The sequence below is a fragment of the Manis javanica genome, chromosome 1, assembly GCF_040802235.1.
Source record: "Manis javanica isolate MJ-LG chromosome 1, MJ_LKY, whole genome shotgun sequence".
Classification (NCBI taxonomy): Eukaryota; Metazoa; Chordata; class Mammalia; order Pholidota; family Manidae; genus Manis; species Manis javanica.
This window is the reverse complement of record NC_133156.1, coordinates 69,422,351-69,441,468: the sequence shown is the minus strand read 5'-3', so window position 1 is coordinate 69,441,468 and position 19,118 is coordinate 69,422,351. Positions and strand designations below refer to the sequence as shown.

General features: G+C 37.3%; 1 protein-coding gene across 15 annotated transcripts in view; it reads left to right on the top strand.

Annotated features, from left to right (window-relative positions):
* PAM (peptidylglycine alpha-amidating monooxygenase) overlaps positions 1 to 19,118 on the top strand; it is a 274,509-nt gene that overhangs the window by 183,873 nt on the left and 71,518 nt on the right. For all 15 annotated transcript variants that reach the window (XM_037011902.2, XM_037011900.2, XM_037011915.2 and 12 more), the window contains 2 exons: positions 2,950 to 3,035; positions 4,441 to 4,524. In XM_037011902.2, coding sequence (XP_036867797.1) covers positions 2,950 to 3,035; positions 4,441 to 4,524 — 170 coding nt within the window. The remainder of the gene's footprint in view (positions 1 to 2,949; positions 3,036 to 4,440; positions 4,525 to 19,118) is intronic.

Here is a 19,118-nt window from a genome sequence, read left to right as displayed (position 1 = left end):
AAAAAAAAAAAACTAAAATGGAAAATCCTCGTCTCTTTTCAAATAATCCGAAACAACTTATTTTATCTAGAATTTGATTTTAGAATTGTATGCACAGATTGAAACTTAGTTCAGATGGGATAGTAGTCCTCTAAGCTTATGTTCATATATCATTTTCTGTCCATAAATCAATCTCAGAAATTGAGACGGAAGGGAGTGTGACAGCCAGAGCTCTGAATCATGGTTCAACTGTGTGGCCTCTGGAAGTTACTTAAACTCTCTGAGCTATTCAGCTGTAAAGTATAAACCTATTTGCAGTGTTCTTGTGAGAGTGAGTACAAGTTGATTTATACATGTACCAGGCAAATTATTTAATATTTTAGTTAAGACTTCTTAATTAAATTTCAAAAATATTTATTATACTTGACAGACAATAAAATTTGGGCCAATTTAGTTCTTTAAGTGTTTGTATATGCAGTCAAAAACTTAACTTGGCAGTTAATGTCACTGAACATTTCTTGAATGTTTACTAAATGCCAGGCAGGGTTGCAGGTGCTGGGGGTACAGATGGCAGATGTGACCCCTAACCTTGGAGTGTGCAAGCTGGTTGGAGAGATGCTCGTGCATAGGGTGAGCGCTGGGGTTAAGGAATGGAAGTTGGGATGGGGCAAGGGTCAGAGGAAGCTTCCCTGAGGAGGAAGACTTGGAGGGAATCTTGAAGGAGAAGGCGAGTACGAGTTTGTCAGGCAGAGTTGGGGAAGGGGATTTCTCAGCAAAGGGAACATTGCAGAAGAGAGAGATTAGAAACTGGCAGAAACTTGGCATGATTAAAATGAGGGATTTTTTTCTGGAGATATAACAAGGTCCCAAATCATGAAAGGCCTTATGTGTTATGCTACAATGTTTGGATTTCATTTTGATATTATTTTTGGGAAGCAAATGAAAGATTTTGTGCCAGCAAATGACATAATCAAATATGTATCTTAGAAAAATATACTAAGCCAGTTTTCTCTGTTATATTTCATAGTGGTTCTTTCTAGTCATACACTGAATTGACTTATCAGATTTACACTGACTTATCAGAAGGAACAGTTATCTTGTTTGACTTAAGACTCACCACGTTGATGTTAGGCACTTGTACATTGATGATCTTTGTTGAAAGCTATGAAAATTGCCACCCAGATCTTTAAATTTCAGTAGCTCACAGCAGTGAACGTAAAAAGTTCATTGCTTCTGACAACCTCAGTGTCTAAACCATAAAAGCATGAGGCCACGGAGGAAGGTTTTGCTTCTGGGCACCGACCAGGACCCTAAGCATCTTAGCACACTCAGCAGAAGGATGTCTCAGACATTTGTTCAATGCACAGGTCTCACGTGATAATGGTTCTTCATCACATGTGTATTGTTCTCCACGGCGAACAGTAAGAAACCACTGGTTGATATGTTTTACACTGCATGTTACCCAGTTTCTTTCTGAAGCCTGATTTATAGAAGCAAAAGCATTTGCTCAACATGACCTTCTGGGGACCTCCTGGTTCCTGGTTCCTTACCCCTTTATTCAGACAGTTGACAGTTGTCCACACTCACTGCCTATCCTCCCGGCCCACTGCCGGCACAGAGCCAGAAAGACGTTAGGGGTCCTGCCTTGAAGTTTTTCACAGGTGGTTTTCTCGTCTGTGACCTGGGTGTTCTTCAGGTTTCTAGCCTTGACTTCTAATGGTCTGCCTTCCCCTCCTCCCAGGCCTGGGCAGTGCGCATGTCCCCCTAAGTAAACCGACCTCCTGCCCTTGTCCTTGGCAGCCCTTGACTCTCAGATTGGCCTAAATTCCTAACGCTCCCTCGCTCGGTTCCAGTTTCGCAAAACACCATTATAAAAGCAACATTGAAATGTCACCTCACAGTGATTTCAACAAGTCATCGTCTGTAACAGAACAAATTAAGATAAAATGTAATGGGGAAAAATGTTTGGTTCAGGGTCAGACAGCTCACCGTTTATGAAACTTGATCTACCAATGTAGATACCAATGCTAGTTACCATACTGGGTGCTTTATACACGTCACCACCACAACCCTGTCAGAGCGGTTTGCATCCCAGAACTGGGCCTTTGAGGGCTTGTAGCCATGCCCAAGATACACAGCTGTTAGGGGAGGTTCTAGGATTCAAGTACAGGTACATCCTTCTGCGTTGCCTTCTCTCACCATGCGGCGCTGCCTCTCAACAATGAATCTTCAGATAAAGTGAGTGGTTTGTTAAATAATGCATTACCCTGGTATAGTGCTTTGAGGTTTATAAAGTGCTTTCACTTCAATCTCATCTGATTTACAGCATAACTCTATGAGGTAAGTATAACTATCTCTGTTTTAAAAGAGAGAAAACTGAGGCTTAGTAAGATTGTCTTGCACAACACAAAAAACTTACAAAATGCACAACCAGTACGCATAAGCTAAAAAGGGGGCCACATACATATAACACTGAGAGCCCCTTAAGTGGGGTGTGCTGGTATTGCTCCCCTTCCTGAGGGTGGGCACTGTGGCCTGTGTGTTGTTGTGGCCAAAGATTTATTGATGAGACTGGTCCAAAGGGGAAAGGTGTGTAACGCTTCCCAATTTCCTCTGTATTAGCTCTGGTTTATATACACGCTCTGTGGAGGGCTTGCTTTTTTACCTGATTACAGAGAGTACATTCCACAGATGAACATGTCACCTTGTAAACTGTGTATCTGCCTCACAGAATGTTTTCCTGTTGGGCAGCAAACAAAAACAAATCTCCCTTTATGTGTGCTTTTCTCACATAGATAATAATTATTTGCTGTAGTCTTCATTAGGCTCTGCCGGCTGATAAGGCAGCAGTGATGACAATATGGATAGACTTCATTTTCAAATACCTTCCTCTACCCCTTGCCCCCAAGGTGGGTGATTTATGCATCTTGCTAGTTGAATCTTCATTGATAGCGACATTTTGTTCTTCAGGTTTTGTGATGAAGGAACTTGTACAGATAAAGCCAATATTCTATATGCCTGGGCAAGAAATGCTCCGCCTACCAGACTCCCCAAAGGTACATCTGAGGTCCTTTTTGGCTACTCTTTTATTAAGCTGCTTATGTTCTGATGACAAAGTACTTTTCATGATGCATCCTTTCCAACAGTTGTTGATAATTTTGCAGTTTTGCACTAAGAAGGACGTATATTATCTGCATTGTATTGAAATGGTTTCATTTAGGTAGTTACTCTTTCTCTGCCTATCTTTGGTAAGTAATTTGTCCACACAGCAGTTGAGGTAGAACTAGAAGATAACCAAGTAGACCTCAAGCCACCATTGGCCTAAGGCACATTCATTCTTGACAGTAGAAGCATTTCACGAGCCAAAAAAGCAAGGAATTAAATAAATTGCTCTTTCAGCAGACTTTTTTTTATACTCCTGGAACCTGGGTATTTAATGTGATGCCAAACCTCAGCTGGCTCTCTGACTTCACGTCAAACTGTCCATAGCTTCCAATGTGTGAGGGAATTACTAGACTCTCTTTGATTTCCTGGATGTTTCTTAATATCTAAGGGAATGTGTAGTTCTGTTACAGAATAAGTCTGCCACCGTTCAGGGATGGAGCCCTGTGATGCATGCTCTTCTCATGCCTCCCTAGCCCCTGCCAGCTCTGACTGATGTCTGTCTTGCTTTGCCTCAAATGAGCCTCCGAATCCTCTCTGCAGTTTACCAGGCAGCCACTACCAGACATGTCTGGAAATTAATTGGGGGCAGGGAGTTGTCATAGATTTGTTGACATTTTTAAGATCCATTAGTAGAGCAGATAGAAAAAAAATTGTTTCTCTATCTGTAAATATTTTCTCCATAGTGTTTTTTAAAGCTTACTATATAGCAATATAGAGTTTGTGATATAATGGCAAAGTAAGACTATTAGGGGCCCTTCAGATTCCAAAAATTGATAGACATGCTGGACTTTGTAATCTGGTTGGTAAGTGGTTTTGTCAGTGACATTTTTGGAGGCCAGTGTTCATATGGGAAGAAGAGCAATTCCTGAGATACTCCTAAGAGGTCTATTTGCTGTATTAAATCAGGAAACAAAAATTAATATGAATATATACAAAACAAAATGAAGGAATGGATTTGTGTGCGCCTATTATATAATCACCAATAACGAATTTGTTTGCTTTTGTTCTATTTCTTTGAAAATGGGTGAAATGTGCCTTTAAAGTGACAGCAAATACTGTGGTTGTGAGGTGGGAATTATTGAATAGCATTTCTATTAGAGCTTTGAGAAGAAATGAGAGATTATATTCGAAATCTCAATGAATGCCTGGTTTATTTACATTTTCATATAATGTAATTTTATATGGTATTTGCCATTTTATTCTGCTTAGATTTCATAGGTCAGCAACCTGGTATTAGCTCCATTTAGTACTCCCATTTCTAAAATATTAATTTATCATCTTTTTATAAATCTCTAGGTGTTGGATTCAGAGTTGGAGGAGAGACTGGGAGTAAATACTTTGTACTACAAGTACACTATGGGGATATTAGTGCATTTAGAGGTAAGTTTTGAAATGTTGGAATTAAGCACAACTTTCAATACTATATTATTTAAAATATATGTACTATTATCCACATAATAAAATGAGGAATTGACCACAACTTCTACCCACTAGGAAACAAGTGCTTTGGCTTCCTTTAATTTGGGACTATCAAAAAAATAGGGACTTCTATTTGAAAATTACTTATGTACACATTCTTTCATGCATCCTGCTGTACTTTTTCTTATGCTGACTTTAGGGTTCTTTTGCTTTCCAATATATTATCTTATCTACGCTCTCCTATTAGGGATTCCTTCCAAGGATCGTTATCAGAAAGAATAGGAACTAATGATTTATTTACGTCACTTTAAGTGAACCATTGGGAGAGTCCCTATGTTTTGCAATGCCGGGGAAGTTCTCACTCAGGTGCACAATGATGCTTCTCTATAATCCACACTTGCCGTTTCATGAACTCATCTATCGTCCACTGCACTAAATCACAGACCCCACCTATCCATTGGACACTCCCCTAAACACTTGTTGGTCTACTCATGATTGCTATGCACTTCATTAATTGACATACAATATCTTGTTAGTTTCAGGTCTACATCATAGTTGATATTTTTATACATTATGAAATGATCCCCATAATAAGTCTAGTTACTGTCTATCACTGTACAGTTACAATATTATTGACTATATTCTCTATGTTGTACATTACATTCCTATGACTTATTTACTTTATAACTGGAAGTTTGTACTGTGCACTTCATTTAAATGCTCCTTTTCCTATTATAGAATCATTAACATGAAGAAGGGGCCCTGTTCCCAAGGCAACCAAGACTGGTGCTTATTATCTCTTCTGCTGTATTTAGTCAAACTCTAACTGCATTCCAGGTTCACACTTTGGTGTGCATGGGAATGTAAATATTAAGCAATCTTCTCTTTGGCTTGTCAGCCTTTCTACTATATCTTGCTGACTTATACATTTTCCCCTTGAGTTCTCTAATTTAATATTATATTTCTACTAACTAACCAGATACATTTTCTTCCCCAGGCACATTTGTTTTCTATCCAGCACCTAAGTCTATAGAAGTACAAGTCCATCTCTGCCTATGAAATATCCTCTGGGGCCCTTCATGAGAGCACCCCATGTGGTGAGAGGTTCCATAAATTCTCAGCATTTAGGACTAGGACAGTAGATGAAGTTTTCCTATGGAAAACAATGTTTTTGGGAAGAATAATTTTATGTAATTGAAAAATTATAATTAACAATCAGATATATTTTCAATTAAACAAGCTGCTGTGGACCAGTCCATGACTGTAACCATGACTTCTAAATGTAACTTGCTTTTATATTAAAAATATGCTTTTAGTTATGTACAAATAGCTTTTCATTTTGGGAACAGAGCCTAAAATCTTAAGTTGCTAACTATAATGCTGAGACAAAAAACGAAGGAATAAATAATGTTTGTGTTTGAGGAACAAAGACAGAAATTATCTGCTCTAAAAATTTGCCATGTTTGTATAAGTGGAACAGAGTCTAAGACTGCTGAAAATTAATGACTGTAATTTTTCCAAAAAAAACAAGGAAGGCTTTCCCTGCCCACTACGAGGTAGGTAGCTGCTCACACCCCCACACACATCCCCACCCCTACTCTCTGTCCCTCTTAGGACCCTAGACTTTACCTTTCAATCTGTTACCTCTTAGCTTTGTACTACCTCCAAACAGATACTGCCTTGATAGCCTAGGGAAATTGGATGATATATATTTGTTTTTAAAATATATTACTGAAATGACTTAAGTTAATTTATTGCTGATAAAGAATTAATTTTGTTTTGTAATTTATGTTTAATCTAAGAGTAATTAAAATAGTGATATTTAATATATAAATATTTAGTTTATTCTTTACTATCAGAGACTGATGAGAAACTTTTATATTAGTTTTTCATTTTTCATTTTTTTGACAACCATTTTTCTAAATGGCTTGTCATAGGCCCTACAAAATGTTCCAAAGTACCGTAAATTCCCCTACGAGATAGAAAGATTTCTGGTGCCATAATCCATGGACCATATTGTAATATAATAAAACATAAACAAAAAACTGTCACTATGTAATTCATTCAGTAGCACTAGATACTATCTTGTGCCTTAAGCTATCCATGACTTATAATAGTAAATAAACACAGAAAAATATTACATCTCACTAAAACAATGAGAGTATTTTATGCTTATGAGATTGATGGTGAATGTAGATTGAATTATAAAAACCCAATACTGCTAGGGTTTGAGTGACTCTCATACAGTTTGGGGAGCTTTGTAAATTAGTACAGTATTTTAGAAAGCAACTTAACCATATCATATACATTTTATATAGAATATAAATCTAGCTCTAGGCTTTTATCCTAAAGGAAGTGGTTTTGTTTGTTTGTTTTAATGAGCTACCTACCAACAGTTATTTATGCACCATTAACTCTATACAAAAAGCTTGAAAGGTAATGAGTGTCCTTTAATAGAGGACTAGTTAAATACATAATATAACAATAAAAATAGCAAATAATAAAATTTTATACTGACTGAAACTGTATGTATGCTTGTATGTTTGCAAGGATTATAAGGAACGAGAAACAAAAGGAAATTGTCAATAAGCATGAAAGACAGAATTGTGTCATTTTTTTTCCCCTCAGAATTTTATGACATTATCTTTATATTTTTAAGTACCACAAGCAGAAGCCCTGTGTTAAGTCCTTCATTACCTGCCACTTAATGTGCTACATTCCCACTCATACCCTTCTGGTAAAAAAGAGTTAATGTGAATTTCTGCATGCCTGATTTACTATAGGAAGTGACTTACACTTTTAAAAGGTTCTATATTGTGATCATACACTTATCTCCAGATGCACCTAGAAGTGAAAAATAATTCTATCATCGTATCTTCTAAGAATTAAAAATGTATTTTATATGTACACACACATGCATATATAATCATATTAGCATAAATGAAGATTTGAACTTAACAATATTAAAACTGTTGATGATATTTTTATGTATTAAAGTTGTATATCAGAAGCAGACTAACACAATAAGGAAATTACTCCACTCTACTGAAAAGTGGAAAAATGTTTGCCCTTGAGGGTATGAGCATTTTTCCACACAGGGAAGGTTTCAGAGAGTTGAGAAGCCTTGGACTTTTCTTTGATAAAGCACATCATTGAAGGTAAAATGTTTTCTAAAATTTGTGGAACGTGGAACACAATCTGAAGCCAACTGGGTATGTCTTGGACTGTGATGTCAATTGGTAGAAAAAGACTGGGTGTGATTTTAGTATGGGTGCTGTGGGATTACATGAAATGTTTTTCTTGTTTTGGTTTCTGTTTGTTTTGGACATTGCACAGAATGTGAAGCTGTAAAAGCAGCATTTAAGAACAGCCAACTTTATTAAAAACCATGTCAATCATAGCAACACATCTTGCTAGCGCTGGACATACTAATTTTCTGCCCACAGGAATTTAGTACATTCTAGCAAGAGAGACCAGCACAACATCACACTTACAGGGAATAACAAACAGAAACTCATACTGGATATGGAGGCTGCAGAGAGGCAGAAGCAGACATATAGGTCTGTCTGGGAGGAAGGGAAGACATTGTCTAGGGAAGATTTCCTAGAAAATGGGTCCAGAGCAAGGATTTGAACGGTAATCAGGAGCCCCGAGATAGGCAGGGGCAGGGGGAAGACACATTCCAGGTAAAAGCATGTGCATGGACACAAGGGAGTGAAAGCCTCCTGTCCACAAGGAACTCTTGGTTATTTGGTGTTACTGGAGTGTGAAATGCATAAGGGAGAAGTGGCAAGAAAAGAGAAGAGGTGAAAGGTGGGGCCCAGACCATGAAGATCCTTGTCAGAACTTCGTTCTGAAGCACTCGAGTGCCTGTCAGCCCAGAGGGGAACTGATCAGATTGTCGCTTCAGTCCATGACTTGAGTGTGTGGAAAAGCTATTCATTTGCTTTATGAAGAAAGGACTGGGCTCTAAGAGGCCAAGGCGAGCCAGGATCAGGGCTCTGGAAGGCCAGAATGAGTTCTTTTTTAAGTGTAGGCTTCTTAACTTTTTATAAAGTAATACTCCATGGAAACAGAGTATAATCTAATTGGAAGGGAATGTCCCATATGAACAATCGCATACTACAGGGATGAGGTGATCAGACTCTGAGACAAGGTGGCCTAGCACGGGCTCATGCTGGTTTTGTCACCTTCACCATGTTTCTAAACCTCTCCACCCGCCTCATCTGTAAAATGGGGTCATAGTGGTTCATGTAAAGGTGCCTGGTAAGTACTTGATAATGTTACTAGTATCATTATAGACCCTACAAAAGGTTCCTGAGTACCATAAATTCCTCTAACTGCAACCTTTTGTCATAGGATGTAAAGTATAATATAAAGAATATGTTGGTTACTTTTCAAGGGCGGTGTAATTCCTCATGTTTGGACACAGACTGGTGTTCACCTCTGCCACGCTGCCATTAGGAATTTCCTAGTTATGCTCCGTTTCCTGCTCTCCACAGTAGTTTTGTTTTTCATAGCTCAGTTATATAAAGGTAAACTATGAGGCCAAGTTCCTGCCCTTGAGAAAATTATAATAGGGGGAAATAGAGATTCCTTCTGGTCTTTTTTTTTTTTTTTGCCATGTTCTTTCAATAAAGTCTTGTCCAAAGAGAAAATTCTCTTGAGGTTGTTGCAGTAATTTGCCATATTTCTTCTGGATGTTTTGGCCCAGGGGAATTTTAAGAAAACCAGCGTCTCCTTTCCTGAGTTTCTAGCCTTAGTTTACTAATGTCTGGCAGTAACTCATTTCTCAAATTGAGAACCTATGTACTTTGGGAGTTAGAACAAATATTCTTAAAATGGAGGCAAGGATCTCTTCCCAAGTGCATGAGCTCTGCCTTTTGGTTGGCAAAATTTCCAAGCTATAAACTACGTATTGTCCTTAAGTTCTTAGTGAGTGTAGGAAAACTAGCAGGTATTAGCAAGGATACAGACCACACACACACACACACACACACACACACGCCCAGGGCTTGCTTCCACCCTTCATCACAGCCCTCAAAGTACACCTACATTTCAGCATGTTCCTGGGATGTAGCTAAAAGATTCGTATTCCTTAGGGGAGTGTTTAATACTTACATTCTAAATAAGGTAAATGAAAGCTGGGATCCTGTTTTCAATTCTCCTTTATGTGAACTCTAAGAAGTTTAGCCTTCTAATTTCTGGGGGTACAGATTAGATCATAAAATTCTAGTTGAAACCCTCAGAGAATGAATTGTTTTCAATAGCCAAATTTTCCAGAAAGCTAAGGTTTTAACTCTATAAGTACTATAACTTTAAAACAGCTTGGACAGAAATCTTTCCCAAATATATTACATGTTTTATGAAATTAAAATAGGTGGTGGATGTTAAATGATTATAGCTATGCCCAACACATGGCTGACCAGCAATAAATGTTACTTATCCTGATTACCTACATACCCCTTTTCTTCATCATTTTGGGGTATCATTCTGAATTTCAACTACTACACAATGATTTCCCTTAAAATTTTAGGAATAGAGTTTCCCCATGTTACTAGACTCATTGCCTATTCACACTGCTTTTCTCTATTTTCTATAGTTTCCTCTGTTGTCAAGTTGCCACTTCATTTTAATTCACACAGAGCACTGCATGGAGGCAAAGATGAGTAAGACAACTAAAGTTAGCCTTCTTATAACTCACTTTCCAATGGGGGCAGATAAAAATAAAACAACTGTATCACGTGAGCCAGTACAGTCAGGGAGAGGAGCTTGAGGGGCAGACAAAGACCACCTGGTTTAGAAAGAGATTTCCTGTTGCCGTTTTGATTTCCTGTAGGCATCCTTCTCCCTTGTTCTAAATTGATGCTTTAGGTGTGGACTGTAGGTAGCTAAGTTTCATATAATTATTTGTAAATTTAGAATAAACACATTCAGAACTGAAGTCCCTAAAGGAAACTTCTAAATGAAATCATGGGAACACTAGTGCCCCCTTCAAATCTGCTGACCTTCAGATTTGATTTCCTCTTGCCCACTTGGTGTTATTCCATCCTGGCTATGATCCATTCAGGTATGGCTTCTGAATAGCTTTGTTCCAGACATGTGGCTGTTACTACACACAGGGTATGCATTCATGCACGCACACTCCACGTGTACACATACACGCCTGGGGATCCTGTCACGCCACAGCTAACAGGGTAGTGGAGTGAGCATGAGGGAATGGAAACAATGGCAGGCAGAAGGGAAAACAGGATTCCAGAGGAATTCTAATTTCACTGTGACTCCTACTGCATTTCTACCTCTTACAAGACTACTGCCAGGAAGCTATAGGAACAAGCTTTGAAATTGTGAGTCCAGGAAAAATCCCTTGCTAATGCATTTTTGAACAAGATGCAGCATAGATCAGTGGCAGGGTAGCTGCACTTAAAGTTATTTCATTTCAGTATAAAGCAGACTACTCTGACTTTAGTGTAAGCATTAGAGTGCTCTTGACTCCCTGATACCTCATTGCAGAGACTGTGGAAGTGGGTGGAAGATCGCTTCTCATCGCTCCCCTCTGTTGTCTTCTCTAAATCTGTCCAAGTAGATCAGCGTATGTGTTGTTGAGCCTTCTGGATTACTTTCCATATTTTAAGAATCTCCTTAGAAACTGTAAATACAGAGGTGTTGCTAATGCTTCTTTGCCCCCAGGAAGATGCCTGAAAACCGTTAAGTCTCTGTACTGAGCAGGAGACAGAGACGGCACCTTTTTAGCACTCAGCCTGGCCTTCCCTGAATAGGACCTGGACACGCACATTGTCCAGCAAGCCTAACCGCCTTCCCGAACATAGACGGTTACTTCTCACCATGATCTCTCATCCCAGGCCACACACAATGGTTCCACGTTCACAGCTCCAGGGGCAGCAGCCCTGTTTAAACACTCCTCATCCTCAGTAGATACCGGTGTGGTTCCAACAAGGGTCTACTTTACCTCTGTTTCCCTTTTCTCTCCTGAGGCTATGATACCTGTGCTATTCAGCAAGTCTGCCCAACTCCCATTTCCAATTTCTCTAATATTCATTGATACAGGGGCACAAAATTTAACTCAAATGCTTTGGGCCTGATATGGTTTGGAATTAAGAACGTTAAAACCTTTCCGAAAGGTACTCAAGTGCATAAATCATGATTATATCACACCACCTTTGGGAGCCTAGAGCGCCATCCCTAATTAATGTGTCTGTATTCCTAGAATAAAATGTTCAAATAGTCATACTATAAGGGATAGAAAAGACCGTAAATAACTTTGCATCTGTTCAGATCAGATTTTGCTGTCAAACGTTATGGAAAACTTTAGGCTCTCAGAGCTTTTCAGATTACAGAATTGTAAATTGTTCTAGTATTAGAACAAAGAAACCTACTCCTGAATACTTGAATTATCAGCTAAGATGTAACAAAGATCAGAGGACTCTGGATATATTTGAATATTTTCTTTTATAATAATCTCTCCCAAATTTTATTTTTCTTCTTCTGGGAAAGTACAGAAAAATCATTAAAAAGAAAAATTAAAAAATCATTCACAGTTCCATACTACTTAAATAATCTCTAATAGGAGGTGATGATTGCACATATCTATGAATACACTAAAAATCATTGAATTGGGTGAATTATGGTATGTGAATTATATCTCAATAAAGCTATTAAAGAAAAGGTATATGATTAAAAAGGCAAAAAAAATCTATAATACTCTCTTCAATCTTGTCTACCTTTCTCCTACCACCCCCTCTCCCACCTCCTGGTAATTATTGTTTATATCTGCCAACTTTTCATATGTGTATCCCAATATTTCTGTATACACACAAATCACAGATAGGTACATATACACTGTTTTTCATTTTGGACAAAAATCAGGTCACACTCTCCATAGATCTGCATCTGCTGTTGTTTTTAATTTAACGATGTACCCTGGGCATATTTCTTAGGCACCACATGTAAGCTCTTCCATTATTTATAATGGCTGCTTAGTATTCTGTTGTATGAATATAGTATAATTTATTTATCCTGTTGTCTCTTAACGATGTAAGGACTGAGTTTTTTGCTATTATAAGCAATGCTGCAGTGAACTTTAATGTTAAAAATGTTTTAGGTAACCATGTATTACTACTGCAGGGTAGATTTCTAGAAATGGCATTTTTGGGTCATGGAGTTTAGACTTTCACAGATTCCACCAAATTACCCAACAAAACAGTTTTCCAATTTATAGTCCACAGTGAATGAAGGAGCCCCTATTCTTACCTGCACTGGATGTTTTCACACTTGAAAATTTTTGCCCAGTGTTTCCTTAAACAAAGGAGCTCCTCTTATTGTTTCAATAAAAGGATTAGAATTCACTGGAAGGTCTTAATTAAATTACCTCTAACGTGCATAATCCAGGTCAGGATTTCTCAAAATCTGGTTTGCTAACTACCTGCATCAGAATCTCCATGGGATGCTTTCTAAAATGAGATTCCTGGTTTCAGCCAGATCTACTGAATCAGATGCGTGAAAAGTGGAGGTAGTGGTGGACTAGGGCTGGTTCATGCTGACTCACAAGAGCCAACTCTCCATGGTCAGATGTCTTGTGAGTTGATTATTAACTATAGCCATCACTATAAATAAAGGCAATAAATAGTCAAAAATCATCACCTCCTAATTGCTTTACTACATTTTACCATTACCTGTGCTTTTAAGGGGATTTACATCTATTGTATCTGCGTGGTAGAAATACTGTAAAATGGTATGTTACCTGTACATCTCTTCCCAACCCAGTGTTCAGTGATGTTACATTGGTAGCTTGAAATCAACCAAGGTGGGAAAATTTACACTCTGGAACTTGACACTGCTGCAAGTCAGGGCTTGACAAATTATTTTGTTGGTTGTTTAGATTTTTAGAAACGATAGAAAGGATATTAGTAATGCAGATTATTGTGAATAGCCAAAAAGTTTGAGGGAATATTCTTCTAGTATTCAAAAATAGCAATACAGGAAAGATTTTGTTCACGTCTGTGATGGGCAAATGCAGTTTCAACGAATGTTGGAAAGTTTGTTGTTTTAATAAACAGGAATATCAACAAACATTCTTGTCTGAACTACTCACTCATCAGTTACAACCATAGTTTGGCTTTGGAAAAGTTCAGCAAAAATTAAGGAAAGAATTCTGTGAAAGTCAACAGTGGTTATATGGAATTTGCAATAAAGAGTATTATATATGTTATTGTGTTTATTTTTAAATTTTGTGCTATACATCTTTTATAATAATAAAAACTATAATAAGTTTATATATACTTATTCATATACATTTTTTTCAGAGAACCAGTGTGTTACCAACCACTGAGCCCAAGATTCTGAAATTTAAATGAGCTCCCCAGTTGATCTTTATGCAAACTAAAGTTTGACAGCTGGGGCTTAAATTTTCCTAGTAAGGATTGAAATTTCTTCTACATATTTTCTCCTGTATAACAGGTGTGTCAGGCCATCTCCCAGGGTTTGGGACATGAGCAGAATAATTGTCTTTACCAAAATAACTATAATTAAATCTCAGTTTTCTTACGGGGAAGCTTCAAAAGAAGAAAATGCATTTAATTACCATCAGGTTATTCAGGCACTTAATTTCATTCAGAAATTTGAAGGAGAGTTAACTTTTATTCTTAACTTTTTAACCAAATTTCAAAAATTTGATGTTTGGGTTTTAAAATTCTCTAATAGTAGAAGCCCCTTATAATGTATACATGATATCTGTGGACATCAGTTTCCTTATATACAGGCATGCAAATGTTCCTTCTTTACACGTTATCTAGGTAAACCTTTGTGAAGAATGAGCAAAAATAAGTTACATCCCTCCATTTTTCACGTTTTATTTTTTTAAAGAGACTGTAGGTGACTGTAAGTGAACGTTAAGGGACTAGAAAGTGAAAGGTAGAGGCTGTGAGACCAACTTTGAGAGAGAAATGATCAGCAAGACAGCAACATTCACCTGCTTGAGTATCCGTAGCTTCCTAGGCCTTTACAGAAGAAGGCAAGAGACAGCACTGTTGTGAAGGAGGCCATGACTTTTCTTCTGAAAAGGAAGGAGTAGAAACAGTAGGTCTAGTGTGTTGTGTACTAATTCTTTTTTAAAGCACTTACTTCTAACACCAGGGCCTGTCTGCAGGGTGATAGAATGAGAACAGTTTGACTTTCAGGGTCATCTGTCCCAGCCTCTGTGTTTCACAGAAATAGAAATCGATGCTCAGAAAGGTTAAGTGACTTGCCTAAGGTGGTATCGCTACTAGTCTAATGCTATTAAAAACTAAAAGAATTTAATTTGTGCTGTATTTCTAGTTTGTATATTGCCCAAGTTCAATGCCCGAACTGCATAAAACAAATAATGAACTCAGTGTTTCTGAAAGTCCTTTGAGCCACTTAGGAATGGAGAGGAAAGAACTTGTTCACGCACAATGCAATAAATACAAATAAAGATTGGAGTCATTTACATCACCTCATTTATGTCTTTTCATTCTGATGTATGAAGTAATCCATTTCACTTATCATGTAGAGATACTTCTGAATCAGGTTGCTTGATAATCCCATTGATTTCAGAAGAATTGTAATCGAATGTTCTTTGTGTTCTTCTCTAACCTTCATTATACACAAGCAGCTTGATGTGAACCATGGGAATGATTTTAGGACTATTCAGTACTTCTCAAATGATCCAAAGGAAGCCTATTATCCTGCAGTGTTTTTTTGATCTTGCCAGTCTCTTCATATAAATGTGAGCTGCCTGATTCCCTAGCTTCCTGCATTCAACTTTGTTAATCATCTTCAGTATGGAACACTAATGATCCTTATTCATCTCCTTCATTCCATGGGACACCTGTTTAGTTTAATACCTAAATATGGTCATTAAGTATCAGGAATTACATTTTCATTCATTTAGTTATAAGAAAATATGTAAAGTGACAAAGTATTATTTTTTTAAAGAATATATTCAGAATGTTCTTTATCCCTTTAAAAGTGTGGGTTTTTTTTTAAAGCAATTTAACTTTGAATAATACAATACTTAGCTTAAGTGATGTCTTTTTTTTAGGTGAAAAACTTTCATTTTCAATACCACTTAGTTTTTCACATTGTGCATTTATTTTCTAGTTGTTTTCAAGAAAGTCTTTAACTTTACCTTTATTTACTCCTTTGCAACTCATGCTTTTTTCAGTTTACTCATAATTATTCCTTTTTTGAAGCTGGTCAGGGCTACATAGTCATCAACTAATTAATTCCATTTAAGCTAATAGCGGATAGCATTTCCTGTTTAACCAAAAGAAATTAAGAACAGAAATAAATTTACTTGCCCATTGGCTTACATAACAATTAGGAGATGCCCTTATATTTCAGTGAAATCTAGTTCAGGGCGTCAGTTAAGTCTGCAGTGTTTCTCAGATCCTGCACACGTGCTCCAGCCGGTTCCCTGCCCCTTACCGTGCCCGTCGCCGCCTTCCTCCCTGTGCTTACGTTTGTTTACTGTGCTCTAGGAAGTCATTAGAAATGCTAGGATTTGCACTTTCTATTTCTCATTTACTAATAGTTCCTTTTTATGTTAGTTGACTGTCTTACTTGTGAAATGGAGAAGATATCCTCAACAAATACATGAACAAAAAAGTGATGACAACTGTTCAAATACAACCCTTAATGATATTTGTAAAATATTCTGTTAAAAAATAAAATCCAGCCTTCCCTAGGCCTGGAAGAGACCCTTCTAATCTCCCTATTTTTAACATCAGAAACATGACCCTTCTCATCAGATCAGAAACCCTTCATTTTGCTCCCCGTTTCTTCTCATTACCTATTAATTCTTTTCTCCAGCTTTGAAAACTTGCATTTTTTTCTTCTTTTGGAGATATTTCTCCTTCCCCTCACTTTTTCAGGCCCATCTTTTTGCAAGTATTCCTTACCCTTGTTTCCCCAACTAGTACAGTGCACCATTTAGTATAACTGGGACAGGAGTCAATTCTGGTCAGTAACCACAGAGCCTTCTACAGTCTCTAACTCACAGTATAAAGGCTTGCTTAAGGTCGGGGAATTTTGAGAGAGAATTTGAGTCACCGAGGGGTTTCAATGTTTTTCCATTAATGTAGTAATGATACTTAATATATGTATACCACTACTAAACTCAGAAGTACATTATAGTTTTTATTAATCCCCATATCACATTACAACAAACATTGAATGACTGAAAATTAATGCTAAATCAAATATTAGCTATAATGTTCAAAGTATATCCCTTAATACCAAGGACCACGGGCATAATTATATGCAAATTAGATGCTTTGGATTTATTTTTTTCATGGAAGAATCAAATACAATACACAATAGTATTTTATGTTGATGAAGGTAATTGGTTTGAAAATGTAGCCACTGATTTTTAGGTTGAGCTGCAAAAAACATACATCCCAATTAAACTGCAGAATTTAACCTTATTTTCAAAACAAAATAAGATGGTGTTGCTACTGGTTTACCTTCTCTTTGTTTATCATTCATGAGCATTTAGAGGTTTAAATTAAATAAAAAAGGAAGAACATGTTGTTACACAAAATAGTTGAGAGTTCCAAAGAGGGTAAAAGGTAAACCTTTTATATATAAGAGAACCCTCAAGACAATTAAAAAAATTCATAATAAAGCAATTTGTATGAGAAACATGTTTTTAACTTTGTGTCTCAAATTGAATTTAAGGTTTCTCTTTAGTCCCTTTTTATTCCATTGTTTGTTTTACATGGTACTTCCTCTAGGGTTCCTAGACTTTTGCTCATACATTCTGTTCTCAGTGAGGAGAATAGAAAATAATTGGAAGAATGCAAAAGAAAATATAGATTATCATTTTAAAAGTGAATATATATTTAAAACAGATAAGGAAGTAAACAGTGGTTGATAGGACTTTTCACTGAGAGGGGAAATAAATATTTCTTAGAAACCAGGTATAATATTTAAAACTATCCAACTAAAGCTCATGAAGCTAGTGGGCTACTAGTTAAATGTGCCTGGGTTTAGCCAAAAGACAAATAAACATTTAAATATGGTATGTACATAACATAAAGATTCGAAACTTATTGCCTCAGGAAGGGGACACAAGCAGAGGGTTTTGCCTCTTGATGTGGGTGCTGGTTAGAAGGATGTGTTAGTTTTTTAAATTCCTGAAACTGTACCTCTGATTTGTGCACTTTTCTGTGTATTGTAGTTCAACAAAAAAGGCCAAAAACCAAACAATTTAAAAACTTGTGCCATGTGTTTGAAAATGCTGTATATACCTAGGATTGAGGCAGGGAGTGGGTTTGTCTTTTAACTTTACTTCCTTAGAAGTGATTCTGGAGCAGGTTCATAATTCTTGAGAGAAGAACTAGTAGAAATCATAAGCTTCACTGTAGATTCTATTTTTGCATTCATGAAAGATGGACACAGGAAAGTGCTCTGGCATTAGTGGTACCATAGCCTCTTTCACACACGGAGCGATTATCCGTACATGTCGGTGGGCCTGCCTGCCTGCCTTCCACCCAATCTCTTTGGGGAACAGCACAGGCCGTCATTCGTGAGAGGCGTCCTCTTCCTCTTCCACAATGGATAAATGCATTTTCTCTTCCTTGCCACAGAATAAATGGAAGATAGTAATTTCTAGTCCCACAGCAGTGAATAAGTACAAAATCAAAGAGGCTAACTCGCTGCAGTGACAGCTTCAAAAGGATTCTCTTTGAAGATTTCTAATTTTTTTTGTAGTGGTGGTTTATTTAGCAATGAAGCTTTTCTGCCAAGCCAGCTTTCAGCAGCCTTTGTATCATGTTTTAACAGTGCTTCTATTTCAGTTATTTTTACTAAGCACAGACACTTTTGCCTGGGCAGCTTAAGGTGTTAGTGCTACTTGAGCAGAGACTATTTTATAATAATGTATCTGTAAGTGGAGAATCCTAGTATTCTGACACTGTACTTTCAGGGGCTCCATGAATTCTCTAGAAGACGTTTGGTGACTCAAATTTTGTTTAGAAAAAACTCTAATAAAAAAACATTCACTTACACATTTTTTTGGTTAATTTGGAAGATGGTCTTTTTGCTGAGTACTGTCAAGTGTTTTTATGACCTGCATTTATAATCCAGGTGGTACCAAAAACACAAGGTTAAAACCAGGGTTCCTGCCAATGTGCCTGTGCTCAGAGTAAACACAAGGGAACACCTCGATCTGCTGTTTCCTATTTGCCTCTTCTGCTCGTGTCCATCTCTCTGCTGCTGCAAGACTTCAAATGTACAGAAATCACCTTTTTTTTATATAATAATATAGGCCAACTGTATAGAAATAATCTTTTTAACAACCTGGCCCAGCTGACATTACTGACAGCAGTCTGTTCAGTGCTAAGGAAACTGGCTGTGTTGTTGGATCTGTTAAGAGACTTTACTTCCCACTCTCCTAAGGGATTTTCCAAGTAATTTTGATTATATGAAATTTTCCCTGACTTTGCAAATGAATCTCCAACTAATCTCCTTTTGTTGGTCACCTTGGGAGCCATAATTTAATCTCAGCAAAACAC